We start from the raw sequence: 19,434 nt of genomic DNA on the forward strand, positions 1-19,434 counted from the left end.
AAAAAAAAAAAAAAAAACATGGCTGACCTATATTCTAGGAATATCACTCTTCAGTACAATCCTTGAATAAAAGATCTACAAGGGGAGTAGTAGAAATGGAAAAGGCATTGCTTGATGGATGGATTGGATTGATTTCAATGTCAAGTGCACATTGAAAGTCCTACAAATTCAAGTGAGCTGCAGTTTTCCTGCAAGCTCCCCGTCCGTTATGCTCTTGCTTCTACTGAAAAACATGATGTAGCCAATGTTGACTTGAGTGTCACAACTATGCTTGGACCTAGTTGCTGATGTGGCGGCGGCAGGGGGGGGGGGGACGACGACTCAACTGGAGCAGCATAACTAAAGCCACGCTTCTATTTTGTTGGGTTGTTTTTTTTCAGAAATAAACCACAATTCATTTTTGTACACATTGCTTTTAGAGCTTGCTACTGCTATCAACGCCATTCCTGTTTGATGTTGTCCAAGAAAGCTGCATGTTCAACTTCATGGATGGAAGTTGTCCCAAGAAAGCAAAAGTAGGCCAGTTACTAGAAAATTGTCGGAATGCGCTGTAATCCCGAGATGACGACGTACTGTGACGCTGATATTGATATTATGCTTAGCGGATTTGCTTGAATCCTTTGCCACTTGCCAAAGCCTCGATTTCACGCAGCGGGCGGGCGGCCGGCCGCTCGCCTCCCCGATAAAGTCTGGAAATTGAAGACATGTCCGTTTGGATCAAAGGCATCCCATCTCAAGATGCAAGCGCAATGGGGCTTTTTCTTGCTTTTGCTTTTTTTTTTTTTTTACGGCACGGGTTCAGCAGGCAGGCAGGCAGGCAGGCAGCCATGCAGGCAGCCATGCAGGCAGGCAGTTGCCGTGCCCAAGGGTGGCATGAAAAGCTCCAGATTGCGCACTCTACCAATTGGGTAAGTGCGCTGCGGAATCATTGAGCGAGCGGCAAGCGTGTGATTGGTGTTAAGCAGAATGACAAGCAGAGGGAAACCTGGAGCTTCCTGGAGCTTCCTGTCTCTGGGAAGGAATAGCGCTCTACAGCTCTCATTGGTAGAGCCTCAAAGATCCTGGGGGGGGTCGAGGGGAGTGCAGAGTGGGGGTTTGCTTGCTGGGGGATGGGATGGGAAAGGAAAATGGGGTTAGAATCATGGCACGGGGAAAAACAAGCAACATCAACTTTGTGATCTAATCACTTCACAACTACAAATGAGGTCAAATGACTTTCATGTGAAAAGGCCACGAGATTCTACTCGTAATACCTACATAGATCAAATCTATTGTTCACTTTAATCAAAACCATTGTGGGTGCAATGGAGATTGCAAGGCCTCCATTTCAATGATGCCAAGTGATCAGAAAGCGAACAACGTAGCCGAGATGATTCCAACGTTGAAAAGATCAATCAAACAATGGTCTCAAAGTCTATGCACGCACAACATGACTGTGTACATTGATGCTTTGCCTTCAGCACTGGAAGTATTCTCATCATTCTCATGATGCACTTTGCCATTACTGTACCATTTTGAAGGTTGTGGCTCATACCAAAGACTCTAAAAATGGGAGCCATTGCCTCCCTGCTTGGCACTCAGCATGAAGGGTTGGAATTGGGGGGTTAGATCACCAAATGATTCCCCAGCGCGGCAGCCCCGCTGCTACTCACTGCTCCCCTCTCCCCCAGGGGATGGATCCAAATCACACGGGGATGACTTCAATGCAGAGGACTAATTTCACCACACCCAGATGTGTGTGTGTGACCATCATTGGGGCTTTAAAATAAATAAATCCACCGCTTGCCACACGCATCTTTCTTTCCTAGTATCAACAAACACACTATTAATACAAGTGGCCCGAGGCTGTGTGGCAAGGCAAGGCAAGGCAAGGCAGGATGCTTGCTGCACTGACTCTCTTGTTCCTAGCAACGCCGCACAGCAAGAATACAGCTTCGGAGAACTCCTGATTAACCCTGACACTCAGTCTGACACAATCACTGCCTACTCCACCAGTCAATGAAAATGACAGCAATTTGATCTTGAGGACTGTAACGCAACCAAGTGATAGATTTTGTTCTCTGAATCCTCGTGTGAGTTTATTAAACTGCTGTCCTCTAAACGTATGGTGCTTGCTTCGACGCACATAACGACATGGTGTCAGAAGACGTCTCGGACCTGCCCTCTGTGTATTGAGTGGTGTTTTTTTTCTTCGCCGTGCTCCGAAGTGCGAGGGGAATTAAGTGAAGGCTGACTATGGCGGAAGGATTTCGCAGGCCAGACCCTCTTGTTTTTGAAGGAGACGTTGCCGAGAATTGGCGTATTTTTGAAAGTGAATATGACATTTTTATCGAGGCTGCACACGCGGATAAACCTGCCAAGACAAAAGCGTACATCCTCCTCAACCTTGCAGGAGCAGAAGCCATTGAACGGGAGCGTTCATTTGTATACGCTGCGGAAGTTAGAGCGCCAGGAGAAAATGGAGCCGTTATGGTCCCGGCCGAGTCTCGGGAAGACCCCACGTGTCTCAAGCGAAAATTTCGAGAAATGTGCAATCCACAACACAACAAGACGATGGAAAGGCACAAGTTTCACACTCGAAATCAGAAGCAAGGTGAGACTATTGAATCTTTCATCAGTGATTTGAAGATAAAAGCAAAGAGTTGCCACTTTGCAGAGCTCACGGACGAATTGATTTGTGATAGAATCGTGTGTGGCATCAACAACGACAGTATAAGAAAGGCTCTGCTACGCGATAGTGACTTGACCCTCGCTAAGGCAATTTCTATCTGCCGTATTTATGAAATGACCGAGGAAAACACAAAAGCATTAACTCTGCAAGTAAACCCTGTGGATGCGCTACAACAAAGCTCCAATAGAGGACTGTACAGGTCAAGAAATAAGAAAGCAAATCAATATGATTCAAAGAACATCACTACTTGTGATCATTGTGGAGGCAGCCACCCAGCGCAAAGGGATAGATGTCCAGCGTTTGGCTTGAAATGTCACAAATGTGGAAAGATGAATCATTTCAAGGATTGCTGCAAGTCAAAGCCAGCGTATCACAACACAGAAAGAAAGAGTTTCACAAAGAAAAGCTCCACTAGAAGACCAGTGTATCACGTGAAGGTCGAGCAAGAGAAAGAATACACCGCTGATGATGATACATACTATGTAGATGGAATTTCTGTGGACACTATCAATGCACATATGAAAAATAGAGATGAAGGCTTTGTCACTCTGCATGTGCACGGGAAACCCATCGAAATGAAGATTGACACCGGAGCGAAATGTAATGTAATGGCTAAGGACATGTTTGTACAACTCTCTGAGGGGAACATTATTCCCTGTGGCAAGTCTACAAATCTAGTGGCTTATGGCGGCAGCAAGATCGAAACTGCAGGTCTTGTCTCACTGTCATGCTACTTGGATGAACAGCAACACACGCTACCCTTCTTCCTCGTGGAGCGTGATGTTATTCCACTTTTGGGATTTCGTGCATGTATGCGTCTCGGACTTGTCACATTCAGCCCTCACGTCCACCAGGTCGGCACGGAGACTATTACAGACTTTGTCAAAAATATCAAAGAGAAATACAAAGATGTGTTCAGCGATGAATTAGGAGAACTGCCAATCACCTACTCCATGGTAGTAGATCCAGCTGTACGGCCAGTCGTGCGTCCAGCGCACCGTGTCCCCTTGGCGATGCAGGCCCGCGTTAAAGCTGAACTTGATAACATGACAAGCAAAGGAGTCATCTGCCCCGTCTCTGAGCCCACGGACTGGGTTTCATCGATGGTAGCAGCACACAAGAAAGACAAAGAAGAGATACGACTGTGCATCAACCCAAAAGACTTGAACAATGCTTTAAAGAGACCCCACTATCCGATGCGTAGTGTGGAAGACGTAGCCAGCAAAATGTCAGGTGCCACCCTGTTTTCGGTGCTTGATGCCAAGAACTCCTTTTGGCAAATAAAGCTAGATCAAAAGTCATCCATGTTGACAACATTCAGCACACCTTTTGGGCGCTACCGATTTCTCCGCATGCCATTTGGCATCAACTCAGCAAGTGAAGTTTTCCAAAGCTCAATGGAACAACTGTTTGCCGGTTACCCATGTGCTGTCATAGTCGATGACATCATTGTGGGAGGTCGCGATGCTGCAGAACATGATGCTAATCTGAAGAAAATATTGGATCGTGCACAAGAGATCAAACTTAGACTCAACTCTCAAAAGTGCAAGTTTCGGCTCGACCAAGTCTGCTATGTTGGTCACATATTCACAAAAGAAGGTCTGAAAGCCGATCCAACGAAAACAGAAGCCATCACGGAGATGCCGGTCCCGCAAGATGCCCTAGCTGTGCAACGATTCCTGGGCATGGTGAACTACTTGGGGAAGTTTATCCCAAATCTCAGCGACATTGCAGCACCACTCAGGCAGCTCACTCACAAAGACGCTGCATGGTGCTGGCTCCCCCAACACCAACAGGCATTTGAGGAATTGAAGTCATGTCTATCCAGCTCACCTGTCCTTTCTTATTTTGATGTAGGGAAACCTGTGATGCTAACATGTGATGCATCCCGTTATGGGTTGGGTGCAGCATGTTTACAAGATGGAAAGCCAATTGCGTATGCATCTCGCACATTGTCAGATACAGAAACCCGTTATGCGCAAATTGAAAAAGAACTCCTTGCTGTTGTTTTTGCATGCACTAAGTTTAAGGACTACATCTATGGCAAGCACACTGTCATTGAAACAGACCACCAACCTCTGGTCACTATACTGAAGAAGCCGATCCTCACAGCTCCAGCTCGTCTGCAGAGGATGCTACTTCGTCTACAAGCTTTTGACATCACCTTGGTTTATAAAAAGGGCAAGCAAATGTACCTTTCCGACACCCTGTCAAGAGCCCCAAACGGTAAAGTTTCTGAATTATCTAGTGCTCACAGCTCGTTTGAAGTCATGTCAGTCAGTTTTATCTCGACAGCCAGGCTTGAAGAGCTGAGAACACACACTGCCAGTGACCAAGTGCTTCAGACTCTTAGCAATGTGATCCAGAATGGATGGCCTAACAAAGAACGTCAGGCACCGCTCTCTGTCCGCCCATACTTTCCATACAGAGACGAGTTGGTAGTGGAAGAAGGTATTGTTGTTAAAGGACACAGACCTGTCATACCAATCTCACTGCAACAAGAGTACATCCAAATTATGCATAGAGGTCACCCAGGCCTTGAATCAACTAAATGTAGAGCCAGAAGTACAGTGTTTTGGCCCAACATGAACACGGACATCACAAAAGTACTACTGTCTTGTGCTGTATGCAATAGCACACGACCACACCAGCAAAAGGAACCGCTGAAAGCTCATCCTGTCCCTACCCTGCCATGGTCTACGGTCGCAACGGACATTTTTGAATGGCATGGTCAACAGTATTCAGTCCTTGTAGACTCTTACTCGGGATGGTTCGAAATTGATCTGCTTCGTGATTTGTCTTCAGCTACAGTGATAAAAAAGCTTAAGAGACATTTTTCTGTTCATGGAGCACCCCATACACTGATTTCTGATAATGGCAGACAATACACTAGCCAACGATTCCGCGACTTTTCCAAACAGTGGGACATTACGCACGTTACCAGCAGTCCCGGATACCCGCAGTCGAATGGATTAGCCGAGCGTGCCGTCCGCAGTGCCAAACAGCTCATGGAAAAGTCACACCGAGATGGAACGGATGTTTTTCTCAACCTGCTCAACCTCAGGAACATTCCTCGAGACAGCACGCTTGGATCACCTGCACAGCGTCTCATGTCTCGCCAGACACGTTCTACCTTTCCTGTCAACAACACTCTGCTTGTGCCTACAATGAAGGATGCAGGACAAGTTTCTACTCAGCTTCAAAGGAAAAGACTTGTTCAAAAGCAGTACTATGATGCAACAAGTTGCCCTCTGGTGCCACTTGTGAGGGGACAAATTGTCCGGTTACAGACTGCAGAGGGATATGACCGCCTCGGGAAAGTGGTTCAGGCTTGCAAAGAGCCGCGCTCCTACATCGTTGAATCCAACGGAGGCATCTACAGGAGGAATCGCCGTCACATCCTTCCTGTTGCTGAACCAACCCCACCTTTGCACGCCGACTCTGACCATCACTCTCAACCACCGGTTCCGAGTACGCCAGACCCTCTTCTATCCAGTCCACATGCCCGACCGTCTCACTTCTCTCAACCATCTGCTCACTACTCCACCAATGAGCAATCGACAACATCTCCAGCTGACGTGCCCACCCGAGTGTCACGCGATTGTTCTGCTTATGTGACTCGCTCAGGTCGGATTTCTAAGCCGAATCCGAAGTACAAGGATTGAACTGCATGTTTGTTAGTTGCGTTTTGAAAAAAAAAAGTTAAGCTCTAAGGTTGTTTACATACTTGTTATTATTACCAAGTGTACCTTCGTGCATTTCCAAGAGGAATAATTTGTTAATTCAGTAAGTTTTATGCTGCCAGTTTTACGCAGACTTGTTTATTTGTAGACTGTCACGTCACATTTGTATATTACAGTTTTTTAGTTAACAATATTTTTTATAGAGGCAATGTTCTAAAAGGAGAGGATGTAGATAATTGCATGATTGTGTATTGTGCTAAAAGAATGTCCCGCACGGCTACCGTAGCTGAGACGAAGAAGCTGTGCTCGCTCCCCGGATGTAACGCAACCAAGTGATAGATTTTGTTCTCTGAATCCTCGTGTGAGTTTATTAAACTGCTGTCCTCTAAACGTATGGTGCTTGCTTCGACGCACATAACGACAAGGACCAATCACAAATAACGCTTGCTGATTTGTGCTGATCAAAGCACGGCTCCTTGGAATAAAAATATCCACCCAAGGTCAATTTGGCTCTGTTGGCGTGTGCGCGCGCGTGTGTGTGCGTGTGCGTGCGAGTGTGTGCGTGTGCGAGCGTGTGCGTGGAGGGGCCATTAGGTTTTAGAAGTCAAACACACATTTAAAACAACAACAGTTGCCCAAACATTCATCAATAAATACAGTAGGTCAAAAATAGCATAAGCAGGACCAGAGGTGTCAAAAGGATTGACCTTCATGACTCAAGTAGAAGTACATTAGGTTGAAAAAGAATGCCAGAGAGAGAGAGCGAGAGGAAGAAGAAACAAACGATTGAACGGATGTGATTGCACAAGTGTGCACCCCCCCCCCCCCCCCTTCCTAATTAGGACGTGGCTATCTACATACATCCAGTGTGTTCTGAATAAACCATTTGCGAGTCAACGCTCCACGTCACTAGATGGCAGTAACGAAGACGGGTCGTCCTCCTTGTGCAGGCGCTCGCGCATGCGCATGGCCGTTTCGTGCTTAGTAAACAAATCACAAAGCTACTGACGCATAGAGGTAGGTGGTACTTTTCTCCATCTCACTCTCCAATTTTTCCCCAACAGTTATTCATAGTGTCGTTTGTTGTTTATGATGTTAGCTGACATCGTAATGTAAAACTGTGGCAATATAGGCCAAACGTATGAGATCATGCCAATGATGGCTTGGATATACAGCAGGCAGTATTTTCCGAGCTAGTAGCTAGCATCCAGCTATCAAGAAACCCGCCCGAGCGTTACCATACCAACAGTGTAGAATGCACATTTCAGACAGTTATTATTAGTGTCTGACCATTGATTTTTGCATTTAGCCTTCATTAACAAAGGGTTCGTTCCGTTTCCATTGGTACCGACTAAACACTATCATCAGGTAAGGGAAGCTCTTTTGGCCCATTTGCAACAGTTGCCTAGCCTATGCCTTAACCCCTCTGATATACGGTCGAGGTCAAAGGTAGATGTTGATCAAAGTACAACATTTCAATTCTGTTCATATTGCATAAGACGTTCACATTTGCAGGTGCAACCATGGGGAAGTGGCTGAAACCGACTATGTATCACGAGGATGGCCTCACCTCTCGCCTCAAAGATAGTCCAACAGAAGATGGCAAGGGTGGGGATGTTTCCCAGTTTCCATATGTGGAGTTTACAGGACGAGACAGCGTGACTTGTCCTACATGTCAGGGCACTGGAAGGATCCCAAGAGGTAACTCAAGTCAACCAGCTGAGCGGAAAGACTGAGTTAGTTGCAGCGCTTGCCATTTCTCCCCAATAAATGTATCCAAATTGCGCACAGCATGCCGTGGGATTGCCTTTCCGACATTTGCCTTTACTTCTTCAGCAGGTGCAAAACATATACGCAATCATCCTGCCTGATGACATCACCACATTGCGCCCCGCCCCATATTATGCGAGCACAACCCAATCAAGTCACCCACCTTTCGTCTGTCAAATTCGACAACTAAGAAATTGTATTTTGTGTCAAGTCAAGTTTATTTGTGTAGCCCTAAATCACAAGCAGTCTCAAAGGGCTTCACGTAGACAAATAATTGACAATTATTCTCAAAGCATCCCCTGATCTTAAGCTCCCAAAGCATCCCCCCCTGATCTTAAGCTCATTTTCAGCAGCAGGAAAATCAAAGCCGTGTTCATTTTTCTCGAGTTATTCATTTGCAGCAATCAAGCTTAAAATGTCACAAAAGTGGAAAAAAGACACCAAATTGTCTTTGATTAGATTAAAAAGATTAAAAGATTAAAGTCCCAATGATCGTCACACACACACCTGGGTGTGGTGAAATTTGTCCTCTGCATTTAACCCATCCCCGTGTGATTTTAATCCATCCCCTGGGGGAGAGGGGAGCAGTGAGCAGCAGCGGTGCCGCGCTCGGGAATCAGTTGGTGATCTAACCCCCCAATTCCAACCCTTAATGCTGAGTGCCAAGCAGGGAGGCAATGGGTCCCATTTTTATAGTCTTTGGTATGACCCGGCCGGGGTTTGAACCCACAACCTTCCAGTCTCAGGGCGGACACTCTACCACTAGACCACTTAGCCGTCATTGCCCGTTCTTCTTTCCGCAGGGCAGGAAAATCAACTTGTGGCATTAATTCCATACAGCGACCAAAGACTTCGCCCTCGCAGGACGTATGTATAGTTAGCAAGAAGGTTTCATTTGCATGTTATTGAATAGGGCAAGCAATTTAAAAGATCACCTCAAAGAACTTGATGCTGCCATGTACTTGGTCTGGATCGAGAGCGCAATCTCAGGCATTGCACAGCTCGAGTATACGGGATCACATTCAATACACATTCTAGCTCCCCTCTTTACAATGACATGGCAAATGAGTTCTACGCGTGCGTGCCAGTCGATGATACCTTATTAGCCTTAGTTGGAGCCTCATCAACTTGTCTTGTGTCTCCTACAGGAAGTTGTATGTAACGGCATCCGTTGTCGTCTGCCTGCTGCTATCCAGCCTGGCTGTCTTTTTCCTCTTCCCTCGATCCGTCGACGTGGCATACGTCGGGGTCAAGTCGGTTTACGTTAGCTACGACAAAGAGAAGCACAGCGTCTATCTGAACATCACGGTAAAGAAGGAAGGAAGGAAGGAAGGAAGGAAGGAAGGAAGGAAGGAAGGAAGCCTGCTTGGAGGGAGGGAGGGAGGGAGGGACGGAGGGAGGGATGGATGGCTTTGTTGACCAGTTGCATGCCTCTTCTCTAGAACACTTTGAACATCACCAACAACAACTACTACTCCGTGGAGGTGGCCAACATCACAGCTCAGGTGGAGTTTGTCAACACAGTGATTGGGAAATCTCGTATCATTAACACCACCGCCATCGGCCCTCTCGACATGAAGCAGGTAGATGACAAACGTAGTGAAAAGTTACAAATTGCACTCCTCTTTCTTTGGAAAACCAAAACATCTGACACTTCTTTCTTTCTTGTCAGATTGACTATGTGGTCCCCACTGTCATTGCAGATGAGATGAGCTACATGTAGTAAGTGTTGACGTGCATATACTTACAGTATTATTGTCATGGTTGACGCTCATTTGGATCCACCCAGGCGAAATAGAATCCTCATAAAGACCAGGCGTAAGCGCCACCAGGGGGCGCACATCCCCCCCCCCCCCCCCCCCTCTTGTTCCTGAGAAAAATCCACCACAAGCAGCAGCAGCAGCAGCACAAGATTTGTCCCTAACGTGACTGTTTTGTTGAACTTTACAGTGAGTACTGTACTCTGCAGTCTCTCAAGGTTCACAACATAGTCTTCATGATGCAGTAAGTGCTCTTGAATTCCACAATTGGTGTTTGTCTACGTGTGTCTCCATGGTTGTCGCTCTCCAGAGTGACGGTCACCACCACATACTTCAGCCACGCCGAGCAAGTGTCACAGGAGATGTACCAGTATGTGGACTGTGGGGGGAACACCACTTCCAACAGCGGAATGAGCAAGCCCTTTAGCATCCCGCATCCCGAGTAACAAGCCGCCGCCGCCACCGCCGCCGCCACTTGAAGCATACGTATCTCTTGGCCACTTTTCTTCCTCACCCTCACATCACACTTTTGCAACGAAAGAGAATTCACACTCTTCTTGTCAAAAGGTGAACAATGTCTCTTGTGAAGAAATTCATTACGACTTTGAATGATAGCGGCGGCGTATTGCCCCGCGATCCATCCACTCGTGCCAGCTCACGTTTTTCGCCACAGAAGATAGATGGATGGATGGAGGGAGGGAGGGATGGCTTTACCTGCTGAGCTGGACATGGAGGAGAAAACGAGAACCTGATGAAGCTTCGATGTATCGTAACACTCATGCACTTTCACCAGATTGCACTCGGTGTCAAGATCATTTCTTCAGAACCTTTTGTTGGAAGCATTCCATTCTGAAGAAAGTAATGATAATAATAATAAGATGACAACCATAGTGTTTCTTTGACGCCACTTTCATCACTGGACATTGTACAACACAATTTCAGTATCTACTGTGTATCTACATTTGGAGCCTTCTCAATCATGTTTGGTTACCGTGGTCGTTTTGCGGTGGCTTTATTTTTCACAATGATTTCACTAGTGCATTTTGCGTTAAATGATTTCACTACTTCAGCCCAGTGTAAATCGTCTTCTGACCTACTTTATTGTAAAGAGGATTTTTTGGGGGGCTAAAGAACGCAATGTAACCAGCGCATCTTATTCATTCAAATCATTTCATATTGTATTTTTTGCTCATTCATTTGTAATCATTTACTTTGTACACTAAAAACGGCAGTCCTAATAACACTTGAGATTTTCATTGCTAAACATTTGATATATAGACCATGTACACATATTTATTTCAAGAGCATTTTTTCAGTTGTTAAATAAATGACGTTACACAAAGATAGTTTGGATGTTTACTTGTTTTGTGATTGTGTTGTAAGTGATTGTGTTATTGTATCTAGAGAATTGAAGTTCAATAAACAGATTCAAATATTTTCTTGTTGATCATTGATGTGAGGCATTTTTGGTGAACTTCAAAAAAAAAACGTGGAGGAGAGAGTGTAGACTACTGTTATAACTTTTGGTTTGAAGGTCTTTACCGGAAACCGCGATAGCTATTCAGTTCTTGACGTTTCCGCTTGAAATGTGTTTTAGTTCGAAGATCTTGACCGGAAACTGACGCATTTATTCGGTCAGCTTTAAAGTCGTTTTAGTTTGAAGCTCTTGACCGGAAACTGTCATATGTAATCATTTGGATGACGTCTCCGCGGAACGGAGGGAGGGAGGGAGGTTTCTTTCCTCCGGAGAGCGAGCTATCCAACCATCCATCCATCCATCCATCCATCCATCCATCCATCGTCTATCGAGCTATCCATCAGAGCGTCGATGCGTGGAGAGGGAATTCTACAGGAGCGTCAGCGACTAATTAAGAATGGCCTAACAATGTAAGTTTTTCTCCCAAATTTGAAAACCCTTGTATTGTACCTGCCGTCAAAATAACATTATTAATGAGGGGACCTGTTCTCCATCTTTTTTGCAGCCTTGTTTATTAGTTGTGACATAGCCTACTGGAGATTTTGACATGGTTTTATTGATTAACTTTTACTACCAACTTGTGGGAAAGAGAGGCGAGAAAATCACGCCCTTTCCTCACCTAAAACTCGAAGTCACATTCAATATTTCAGGCATAAATGTGTGGAGGTAGATTGGGGTCAAAAGTTTTGTACTTTAAAAACAAACAACTTGAAACTGAAAATAAACGTATTTTCCCCAGAGATTTTTTTTTCAGTTGCTTGTTTAATATTTTCAGACTCACACCTTTTTTTCGAGTTCAACTCTTGTTTTTTCAGATTGTGATCTTTTTTTCCAGTTTCCCCCTTGACCGGAAGTTGGCGCCGGGCACCGTATGTGAAAGTTCCTCCGCATTCTCGGATCTCCCAACCTTTTAGGGACCGATCTAAAGCCTTTGTTTTTCGTTTCGCCCTCGAAAAAGAAATGAGCGTATCAAACGGGCTGCTGTTGTATTCCTCTCCTCATTCATCTGTGTGAGGGAGGAAATGCAGATACACACCTGTGGAGGCTCGAGTCTTTGTGTGAATCACCAAGGTGCGAGGTGTTTGTATGCTTTGACTCATTATGCACCCCCCCTCCCCCCAGGCTGCTGCAGAATAAACGCAGGCTCCTGAATACTAAGTGAGCTAGCAAGATGGGGAACGGATTCTCGGAATTCACCTGCCTCTCGCCCTTCCAGCCTCTACACATTGTCATCGTGGGATTGGATTGCGCCGGCAAGACCACGGTGCTATATCGGCTGCGATTCGACGAGTTTGTCAACACTGTCCCGACCAAGGGTTTCAACAGCGAGAAGATAAAAGCCTCGCTCGGGGAGAGCCGGCGGACAGCGTCCTTTCACTTCTGGGACGTCGGAGGTCAGGAGAAGCTTCGACCTCTGTGGCGTTCCTACACCCGCTGCGCCGACGGCATGGTGTTTGTGGTGGACTCTGCGGACGCCGAGCGCATGGAGGAGGCCAAGACGGAACTGCACAAGATCACCCGGCTGGCGGAGAACCAAGGCGTGCCCGTGCTGGTTGTGGCCAATAAGCAGGACTTGAGGAACTCGCTGACCGTGACGGAGACGGAGAAGATGTTGGCTCTGGGCGAGCTTAGCGCCGCCACGCCCTGGCACCTGCAGCCGGCTTGCGCTATCATCGGCGAGGGCCTGCCCGAAGGCCTGGCCAAACTGCACGGCATGATCGCAAAGAGGCGCAAGTTGCTGCGACAACAGAAGAAGAAGAGGAAGAGATGATGTGGCAAATCCAGCGCCGCTAGTAGGAGCTGCGTCCCTCAAAGGAGCTTTTTCCCACCGTCCTGGGATGTTTGTTCAGGTCACTGAGCGTTAGAGGACCATCGGATGGATCCGTTCTGCCCTATGGACATTGAATGCTACCGAAAAGTGGGGACAGACAATCAAACTTCCTGTTGCAAACAAATCAAAGAATGCAGAGTTCACTGCCAACCTTATGCTGCCAAAACAATCAACTGCATACAACATAGTTGGACTAGACCAAAGCTTGCTTGCCTGCCTGCCTGCCTGCCTGCCTGCTTGCAGGATACAGATTAGGGGCACAATCAAATGTACTACACTGCAGTATATTTTGGGAGCAAGGATGAAAGCTATTACTGGTGTACTAGTCAAATCAAAAGGCTACTATATCTGTTAGGAAATGATTCACATTGGCCTTTCCTATCTAGCAGAGTTAACATCACTTGGTAAATTGCTCGCTTTTTTTTTTTGCACCTCAGCTCTGAAAACTTGCTAAGACTGAAGTTAAAGCAATCGTGACTTTTGTCAGGATGAATGACTGTTCCACATACATGTTTGATATATCATGAATTGCTGAGTGTCACTGTGACATCTTAAATGGGATTGTCATCATTTTTGACCGGCAGACGCCGCCGTCTTCATCGCACTGGCATCCCTTGGTCAGCTCGTCGAGCGTCCGTCCTCGCCTCCATTTGAAAATTCATCGTGTGCACTTTAAACGGCCCCATTCATGGCTTGAAAAGGGACTCGAACAGAATCCTTCTGAAATCAATAGTGTTGCCTCAAAAGGGCATCTGATCCTATTTATGGGCATTTCATATTGTGCGTTTGGAATAAAGCAAATGGAGATAGATGAATGACGCAGCTGCTTCGTTTATCGGGAAGGCTATCTGGATCATCCAAGTTTAGAGGAAGTCCCAAACTGATGACTCGAAGCGGTATTAAGTTTGCAATATGGAAATGGTCAAATTGTCTGCTGGCGCCGCTTGATCTCTTCCAAACAGCCTTTCAAAAGTTGCTTTTGCATATTGTAGCGATTTGATCGACTCCAATGTTGATTGATACGGTGCCGCGGCAGAACAAAGGAAGGCCAATGCCTTCTTTTTCGGAGCCCTCGGCTCACACGCTTTGGCGGACGCTACTAAAAATATCATCTGTCCAACCAGGTTGGATCAGATGCACAATTTGGAGGAGCACAAAATCCTTATTGTTCCAAAGAACTCAAGTGCTGAAATGTTAGCCTGCCGGCCGGCCGGCCGGCAGACCAGCCAGCTCCCCCCTCAGGGTGAGATTGCGAAGGGTGTGAACAGTGTGCTTGTCACAGCAGAGGACAGGCAGGATGTGCTGATAAGGGAAGAGGAACCGCTCCCTCCCTGCCTGCCTGCCTGCCTGCCTGAGCGGGTTTCCTGAGAAGAGCCTGGCAGTCTGCCAACCAAGCAACCACCCCACCCCACCCCACCCAACTAACGGCACCAATGAGCTGAGCTGAGATGCTGGGACGAAAAGACAGACCGGGGAAAAAAAGGCCAAATGAAGCCTTGCAAATTTCACAAGGCACACCGCTCCAAGGGTTTCAGTGGAGAGAGGAAGGATGAAAAGTAGTCTTTGGTACCTTGCGTCAATTTGGATTGCCTCACTTGTACTCCATCCAAGCTGATGTATGAAACAATGGACATGACGTTGGCTTGCGTGGATTTTTCCAGGTAGAGAGAGCTCAATTCTCTTCATTGAGGAGAACATCTGTAGCGACTGCTTTCTCGTCAACAAGCATTTTCATCAGCTTATGTCAAAAAGAGGGAGCTTAGGTCCAAGTGGAAGCATCCCAAGCAAATTGGAATGCAAACACTTTTGCTGTCAAGCTGTTACGTCACTTGGCACATGTTGCGCACAGATGCTGCAAGTTCTTCTTGTCCAGCGTGGCCCGGCCTGGCCCACACCGCTTGCCTGCTTGCTTGAATTCATCTTTTCAATATTATAGCAACCAATGTAACACATACTTGTCTTATTCTGCTCAGAAGTAAAGATGATGTCCTCTGGTTGCAATTCTAACAAGTTTCATTCTCTACTGGAGGGAGGCAGGGAGGGAGGGAGGGAGGGAGGGAGGTCTTGAAGTGAAACAACAGATTGAGATGTTACGCTCTGCTTCCGTCCTGGAAAAACGTCGACTCTTGAGTGCTCTAATGAATCCGTACTCGGGTCTCTCGAACTGCAGGGATATCAAATGCTGTCTGCTCTTGGGGGGAAAAAGCAAGGCCAACAGTAGTGGCAAGAATGACGCTGCTCCACCTCAAAAGCAAGTTGGACTCAAGAATTCCTTCCTTGCTTGCTTGCCACACCGTTGAACTTCCCTAATGACCTCAGTGTGAGAAGAACAATAGGTGTTTGGGCAGGGTTGCCTTTCCTCTGACACAAGAAGATTTGCTCAGCTGGTGAAAGAGAAACTCCCGCCATGGCAAATGGAATTGCTTTGCCTAAAAGACGCAATGGGTTTGTGCAGTGGCTGGCAGAGAAGTTGGCTGCATGTGGAAGGAATTCTGATGCCGAGTGTGCACTCTGAAGTTTTTTTTTTTCTTCTTCTTCTTCTTTTCCCCCTGCTCTGGTGATGGGTAAACGAGAGAGAGAGAGCGAGATGCCTCTCCTTTTTAGCTTTTGCTCAGCAGGTACAAGAGCGCTTGTGTTTCACACCCTCCTTTTCTCCCTCCCTCCCTCCCTCTCTCCCTCCTTTCTACACTCCATAGCAACAGTGTCCCTGGAGAGGCCCAATGTAGGTCACATTTGTGTACATGCTTCACGCGTACTCTCCAGCAGCTCTCCAGCATTTCCTCCTTTTTGGCATCTTCATTTGTTATCATGAACACACTTTCTAGGCGCTCCAATGTAAACTTTCTATTGGCCTCACCAAAATAGCTCGTCCTCGTCCAGCAGCATGACTGTGCTGCACCGTTGAAGATTAAAAGCCAAGCAAGCGCGACCTGTTGTCCAGCATATAACCTTAGCCACCACCATTAGCGCATGCAGACCCACGCCCAAAGAAATGTGTAAAAAAAAAAAAAAAAAAAAGCCAAAACACAAATATGTAAATGTTGTTTTGGCATTTTCACACAGCTTTGGAAGAGCTCAAAGGCAGATGTGGCAGCTTTTCCCATTTCCGTGCCATCTCACTCAGTTCTTCTTCTTGTTTCTGGCCACTTCTGCTGGTAAATCCTTGTTGGAGCGCTGGAGCCACTTGTAATGCACCTCACGTCATCTTTCTTTTGAAGCTCCCTGGAAAGCTGTCCGCCCGTACGTACGAGGGAGGGAGGGAGCTAGGGCTGTCTCTTTTGACTGATACGTTCTGTATTCATGTCAGAGTTACACAAAATCATATGTGCACGTTTGCTGTCCTTCGCCAGCTTGCCGGAGGGTCAAAGTACAAACTGCAGGGATCAAGCCATACTCGAAAAGTTCAAGCAAAGCAGCTTTCACACAATACGTACGTTCTTCTTCCTGCCAGCACTTTAGCCAGGGGGAAAGTGGCATGGTACGGCGGAATGCTTGGCTTTGCACTCACTCACTTGCTCACTCGCTCGCTCTTATTCCAAATTGAATGGGAAAAGTGGAGCGTATGAGGGAGGGGCATACACGGGCCAAAGCGTGGAAAAGTCTTGAGCTGGCTGGCCCAGTTGATCTTGGCACCGTGTGCTGCCATGACAGCATGGCCCGTCCTGCTCCAGAGAAATTGCTCCAATTTGGGTCAAAGTTCATCCAGGATCGGATGACATCATAAGCGGCGTATTCCAAAACGCCAGGATTCTGACTACTTTTCTTCTTTCTTCTACGCACCCAGTCCGAGGACAGAAGATGAGGTCCGTGAGCTCTGCTCTCTCCACCCGGGCGGGCGTCTTGTCCGAGTGTTTCTCGTCATGCTGCTCTGTTTGTTTCTATGGGTATTGATCTTCCATTTTTTATTTCCGGAGCAAAGTAGGGGAAGAAGAAAAAAATTTTAAAAAATGAACCACTCCAGCTGGATCAGCCAAGGCTCACCAGAACACAGAACAGAAGAGAAATAAATATCTGATGAATGCAGCCAGCAATATCAGAAAATAGAACAAATATAGAGAATACAGCGCCCTAAATATTTGCCAGCTTGCTGGGTGTGAGTGACAAGGCAAACAAGGTCATAGGGAAGGATGTTCTGAGCTCAGGTCGCTGTCTGGGCTGTCTTCTTGCTCATCACTCGGGGTTTGGGGTGAGCTGGCCCAGCGTGGCAGTCCTTCAATACTGCAAATCTCCGATGGCAACAATCTGCCTTTCTGGACATTTTGCAGTTCTCTCTCCAGCGCTTGCGCCCCCTGTTGACCACTTTTCAGGCGTTTCCACTTCATCCTCCTGTTCTGAAACCACACCTTCACCTGTCACCAAAAGAAATCATCGCTGAATTGCGCCAAAATGGATTGGAATGTGTTTCCTAACTCATGTCACGGGGAGCGGCGTACTTGTCGTTCCGTCAGCTCCAGGTTGACGGCTATTTCGTAGCGTCTCAGTCTGGTCAAATAGTTGTGCTGCGCAAACTCGGACTCCAGTTCCCAAATCTGCTCTTTTGTGAAGGCTGTGCGTTGCTTTCTGGCCTTCTCTGACTTACAGCCCCCGTCTTGGGACTCTGAAATGAAAAGCAGGACCTATTCCACTCAGTCTCCCAAAAAGGGAGTGAGTGAGTGAGTGAGTGAGTGAGTGAGTGAGTGAGTGAGTGAGTGAGTGAGTGAGTGAGTGAGTGAGTGAGTGAGTGAGTGAGTGAGTGAGTGAGTGAGTGAGTGAGTGAGTGAGTGAGTGAGTGAGTGAGTGGGTTGGTGGGTTGGTAGAGTGAGTTCTATCTTAGCATTTGATGATTGTTGAGAATAGAAGAATGTTCGGCTTACTTGTAGCCACTCAAAATGACGTCAATTGTTTGCATTAGGTTTGGTTTCCAAAGTCACAGTAGCTGAGAAAGAACTTAGCAAAAGAGGAACAATAATAGATCATCTAAAGAACAATCTGCAAAATGAGTTGATTGAAAGTGGCCAGCACCATGGGAATCCGAAAATTCTCCACATGGCATGAGCCCCAAAAGCGTTTGTCAGTGTTGCTAACCGATTTAAAGCAGGGGTGTGGGGGCGCATTCCGACATGTTTTCCAAGTTTCCCTCGTTCAACACACCTGATTCAATGACCAGGCTCCTGCAGAACGTGAGGATGAACTGACAGCCTTGGGATGCCGGCCAGGGTCATGACCCCCCTATTTTGTCGATGAAAGGCGCCAAGTTCTGGCTTTTAAAGAAAAAAAAAAAACATTCTGTGGAAGACTTTGCGTCTGGAAATACGGACGTGCTGCCAATGAGTAGTAACTTCATTTGGAGGTCACGCAACAGCATGAAACGACTTGAACTTGACTACACAAAAAGACCCACTTTGCAAATGTTGATGAACAATTGGTCAACTTTCTTTTTCTTTCTATACTACTTGCAAAAAGAGCCACCACACGCCAATTCTTTTCATTTCATGCACAGCCCGAGGCTTCCTCCGGTGGATGGTAACAAACTTTTGTGAGGGGAAACCTCTTCAAATCAATCATCCTCTCATAAAAAAGATAAGCGGTAGAGCTAAACAGCATCTCTTACTGTGAACCAAACACAAATAACTTTGGGCTTACCTTTGTCCGATGACAGATTCTTCTGGCTGGACGTTCCCGTCGGCTCCCCGCCGGATAAATTGAAATCCCCGGAGCGCAATTCCAAAGCGCTCTTCTCAAGTGGCGGCAAACCCTTGCCATTCTGAGGAGAGCGAAGCTGCCCAGAGTCATTTTCTTCCGGCTGTTGGGCAAGGAGAGCTGTATGGTGAAGCAGCAGCTCATTGTCCTCTCCTTCTTGGTGAGGTGAGAGCAGCTTATTGTGCCCGCGTTGAGGCAACCGCTTCATGGCTGGACGTGAGGGCTGCGTAAACAAGCCAAAAGAGAACGATCTACGGTGGGAGCACGCCACCGAAGCCTCACTCCAGCCTGCTGGAGGAAACCAGCCGCTCTCCACGGATGTTCCAACAAAGAACCTGGGGATGGGGGCTGCCTACGATGATCTTCAAATTCCACACAGAATCAATCCAGTTCAATAACGGCTTTGAAAAATGAATGGCCAGCTTGAAAATCGACAGAAGTAAAGAGGCACACTAGAGTCCCAAAGGCCAAGAGTACTTCAGCAAAACTTGCGCTGGAGAGAAGAGGGAGAGGGGGATGATGACGAGAGGAGGAGGCGGTGGCGGCGGCGGCGGCGGCGGCAG

At 46.9% G+C, this 19,434-nt stretch overlaps 3 protein-coding genes across 4 annotated transcripts; 2 read left to right on the top strand and 1 right to left on the bottom strand.

Moving 5' to 3' along the window:
* The first annotated feature begins 7,235 nt into the window (after positions 1 to 7,235).
* LOC133144561 (transmembrane protein 106B-like) lies at positions 7,236 to 11,226 on the top strand. 2 transcript variants are annotated; one of them, XM_061267362.1, is made up of 9 exons: positions 7,288 to 7,371; positions 7,664 to 7,722; positions 7,870 to 8,055; positions 8,928 to 8,991; positions 9,273 to 9,432; positions 9,567 to 9,707; positions 9,797 to 9,846; positions 10,075 to 10,128; positions 10,195 to 11,226. In XM_061267362.1, exons 3-9 carry the CDS (start codon positions 7,878 to 7,880, stop codon positions 10,328 to 10,330), a joined length of 783 nt encoding a protein of 260 aa, XP_061123346.1. In that variant the 5' UTR covers positions 7,288 to 7,371; positions 7,664 to 7,722; positions 7,870 to 7,877; the 3' UTR covers positions 10,331 to 11,226. The 2 variants fall into 2 exon arrangements, with proteins under 2 accessions (XP_061123347.1, XP_061123346.1); XM_061267363.1 differs by lacking the exon at positions 7,664 to 7,722 and having other exon boundaries at positions 7,236 to 7,371.
* LOC133144564 (homeobox protein MOX-2-like) lies at positions 10,896 to 19,214 on the bottom strand. The gene is made up of 3 exons (XM_061267365.1): positions 18,815 to 19,214; positions 17,626 to 17,789; positions 10,896 to 17,541 (listed from the first exon to the last, which is right to left on the bottom strand). Exons 1-3 carry the CDS (start codon positions 19,077 to 19,079, stop codon positions 17,308 to 17,310), a joined length of 663 nt encoding a protein of 220 aa, XP_061123349.1. The 5' UTR covers positions 19,080 to 19,214; the 3' UTR covers positions 10,896 to 17,307.
* On the top strand, positions 11,563 to 14,007 carry LOC133144562 (ADP-ribosylation factor-like protein 4A). The gene is made up of 2 exons (XM_061267364.1): positions 11,563 to 11,771; positions 12,484 to 14,007. Exon 2 carries the CDS (start codon positions 12,533 to 12,535, stop codon positions 13,130 to 13,132), a length of 600 nt encoding a protein of 199 aa, XP_061123348.1. The 5' UTR covers positions 11,563 to 11,771; positions 12,484 to 12,532; the 3' UTR covers positions 13,133 to 14,007.
* Positions 19,215 to 19,434: the final 220 nt, after the last annotated feature.

This window comes from Syngnathus typhle, linkage group LG20, assembly GCF_033458585.1.
Source record: "Syngnathus typhle isolate RoL2023-S1 ecotype Sweden linkage group LG20, RoL_Styp_1.0, whole genome shotgun sequence".
NCBI classification, from domain to species: Eukaryota; Metazoa; Chordata; class Actinopteri; order Syngnathiformes; family Syngnathidae; genus Syngnathus; species Syngnathus typhle.

Excerpts from the sequence above, each read along its gene's own strand:
- LOC133144561 (XM_061267363.1), top strand. The coding sequence starts at position 7,878 with ATGGGGAAGTGGCTGAAACCGACTATGTATCACGAGGATGGCCTCACC. Across the intron at positions 8,056-8,927 it reads CACTGGAAGGATCCCAAGAG|GGCAGGAAAATCAACTTGTG; the intron begins GTAACTCAAGTC and ends TTCTTTCCGCAG. Across the intron at positions 9,433-9,566 it reads GCGTCTATCTGAACATCACG|AACACTTTGAACATCACCAA; the intron begins GTAAAGAAGGAA and ends CCTCTTCTCTAG.
- LOC133144562 (XM_061267364.1), top strand. The coding sequence starts at position 12,533 with ATGGGGAACGGATTCTCGGAATTCACCTGCCTCTCGCCCTTCCAGCCT.
- LOC133144564 (XM_061267365.1), bottom strand. The coding sequence starts at position 19,079 with ATGAAGCGGTTGCCTCAACGCGGGCACAATAAGCTGCTCTCACCTCAC. Across the intron at positions 17,790-18,814 it reads GAATCTGTCATCGGACAAAG|AGTCCCAAGACGGGGGCTGT; the intron begins GTAAGCCCAAAG and ends TTTTCATTTCAG. Across the intron at positions 17,542-17,625 it reads TGGAGCTGACGGAACGACAA|GTGAAGGTGTGGTTTCAGAA; the intron begins GTACGCCGCTCC and ends TTTTGGTGACAG.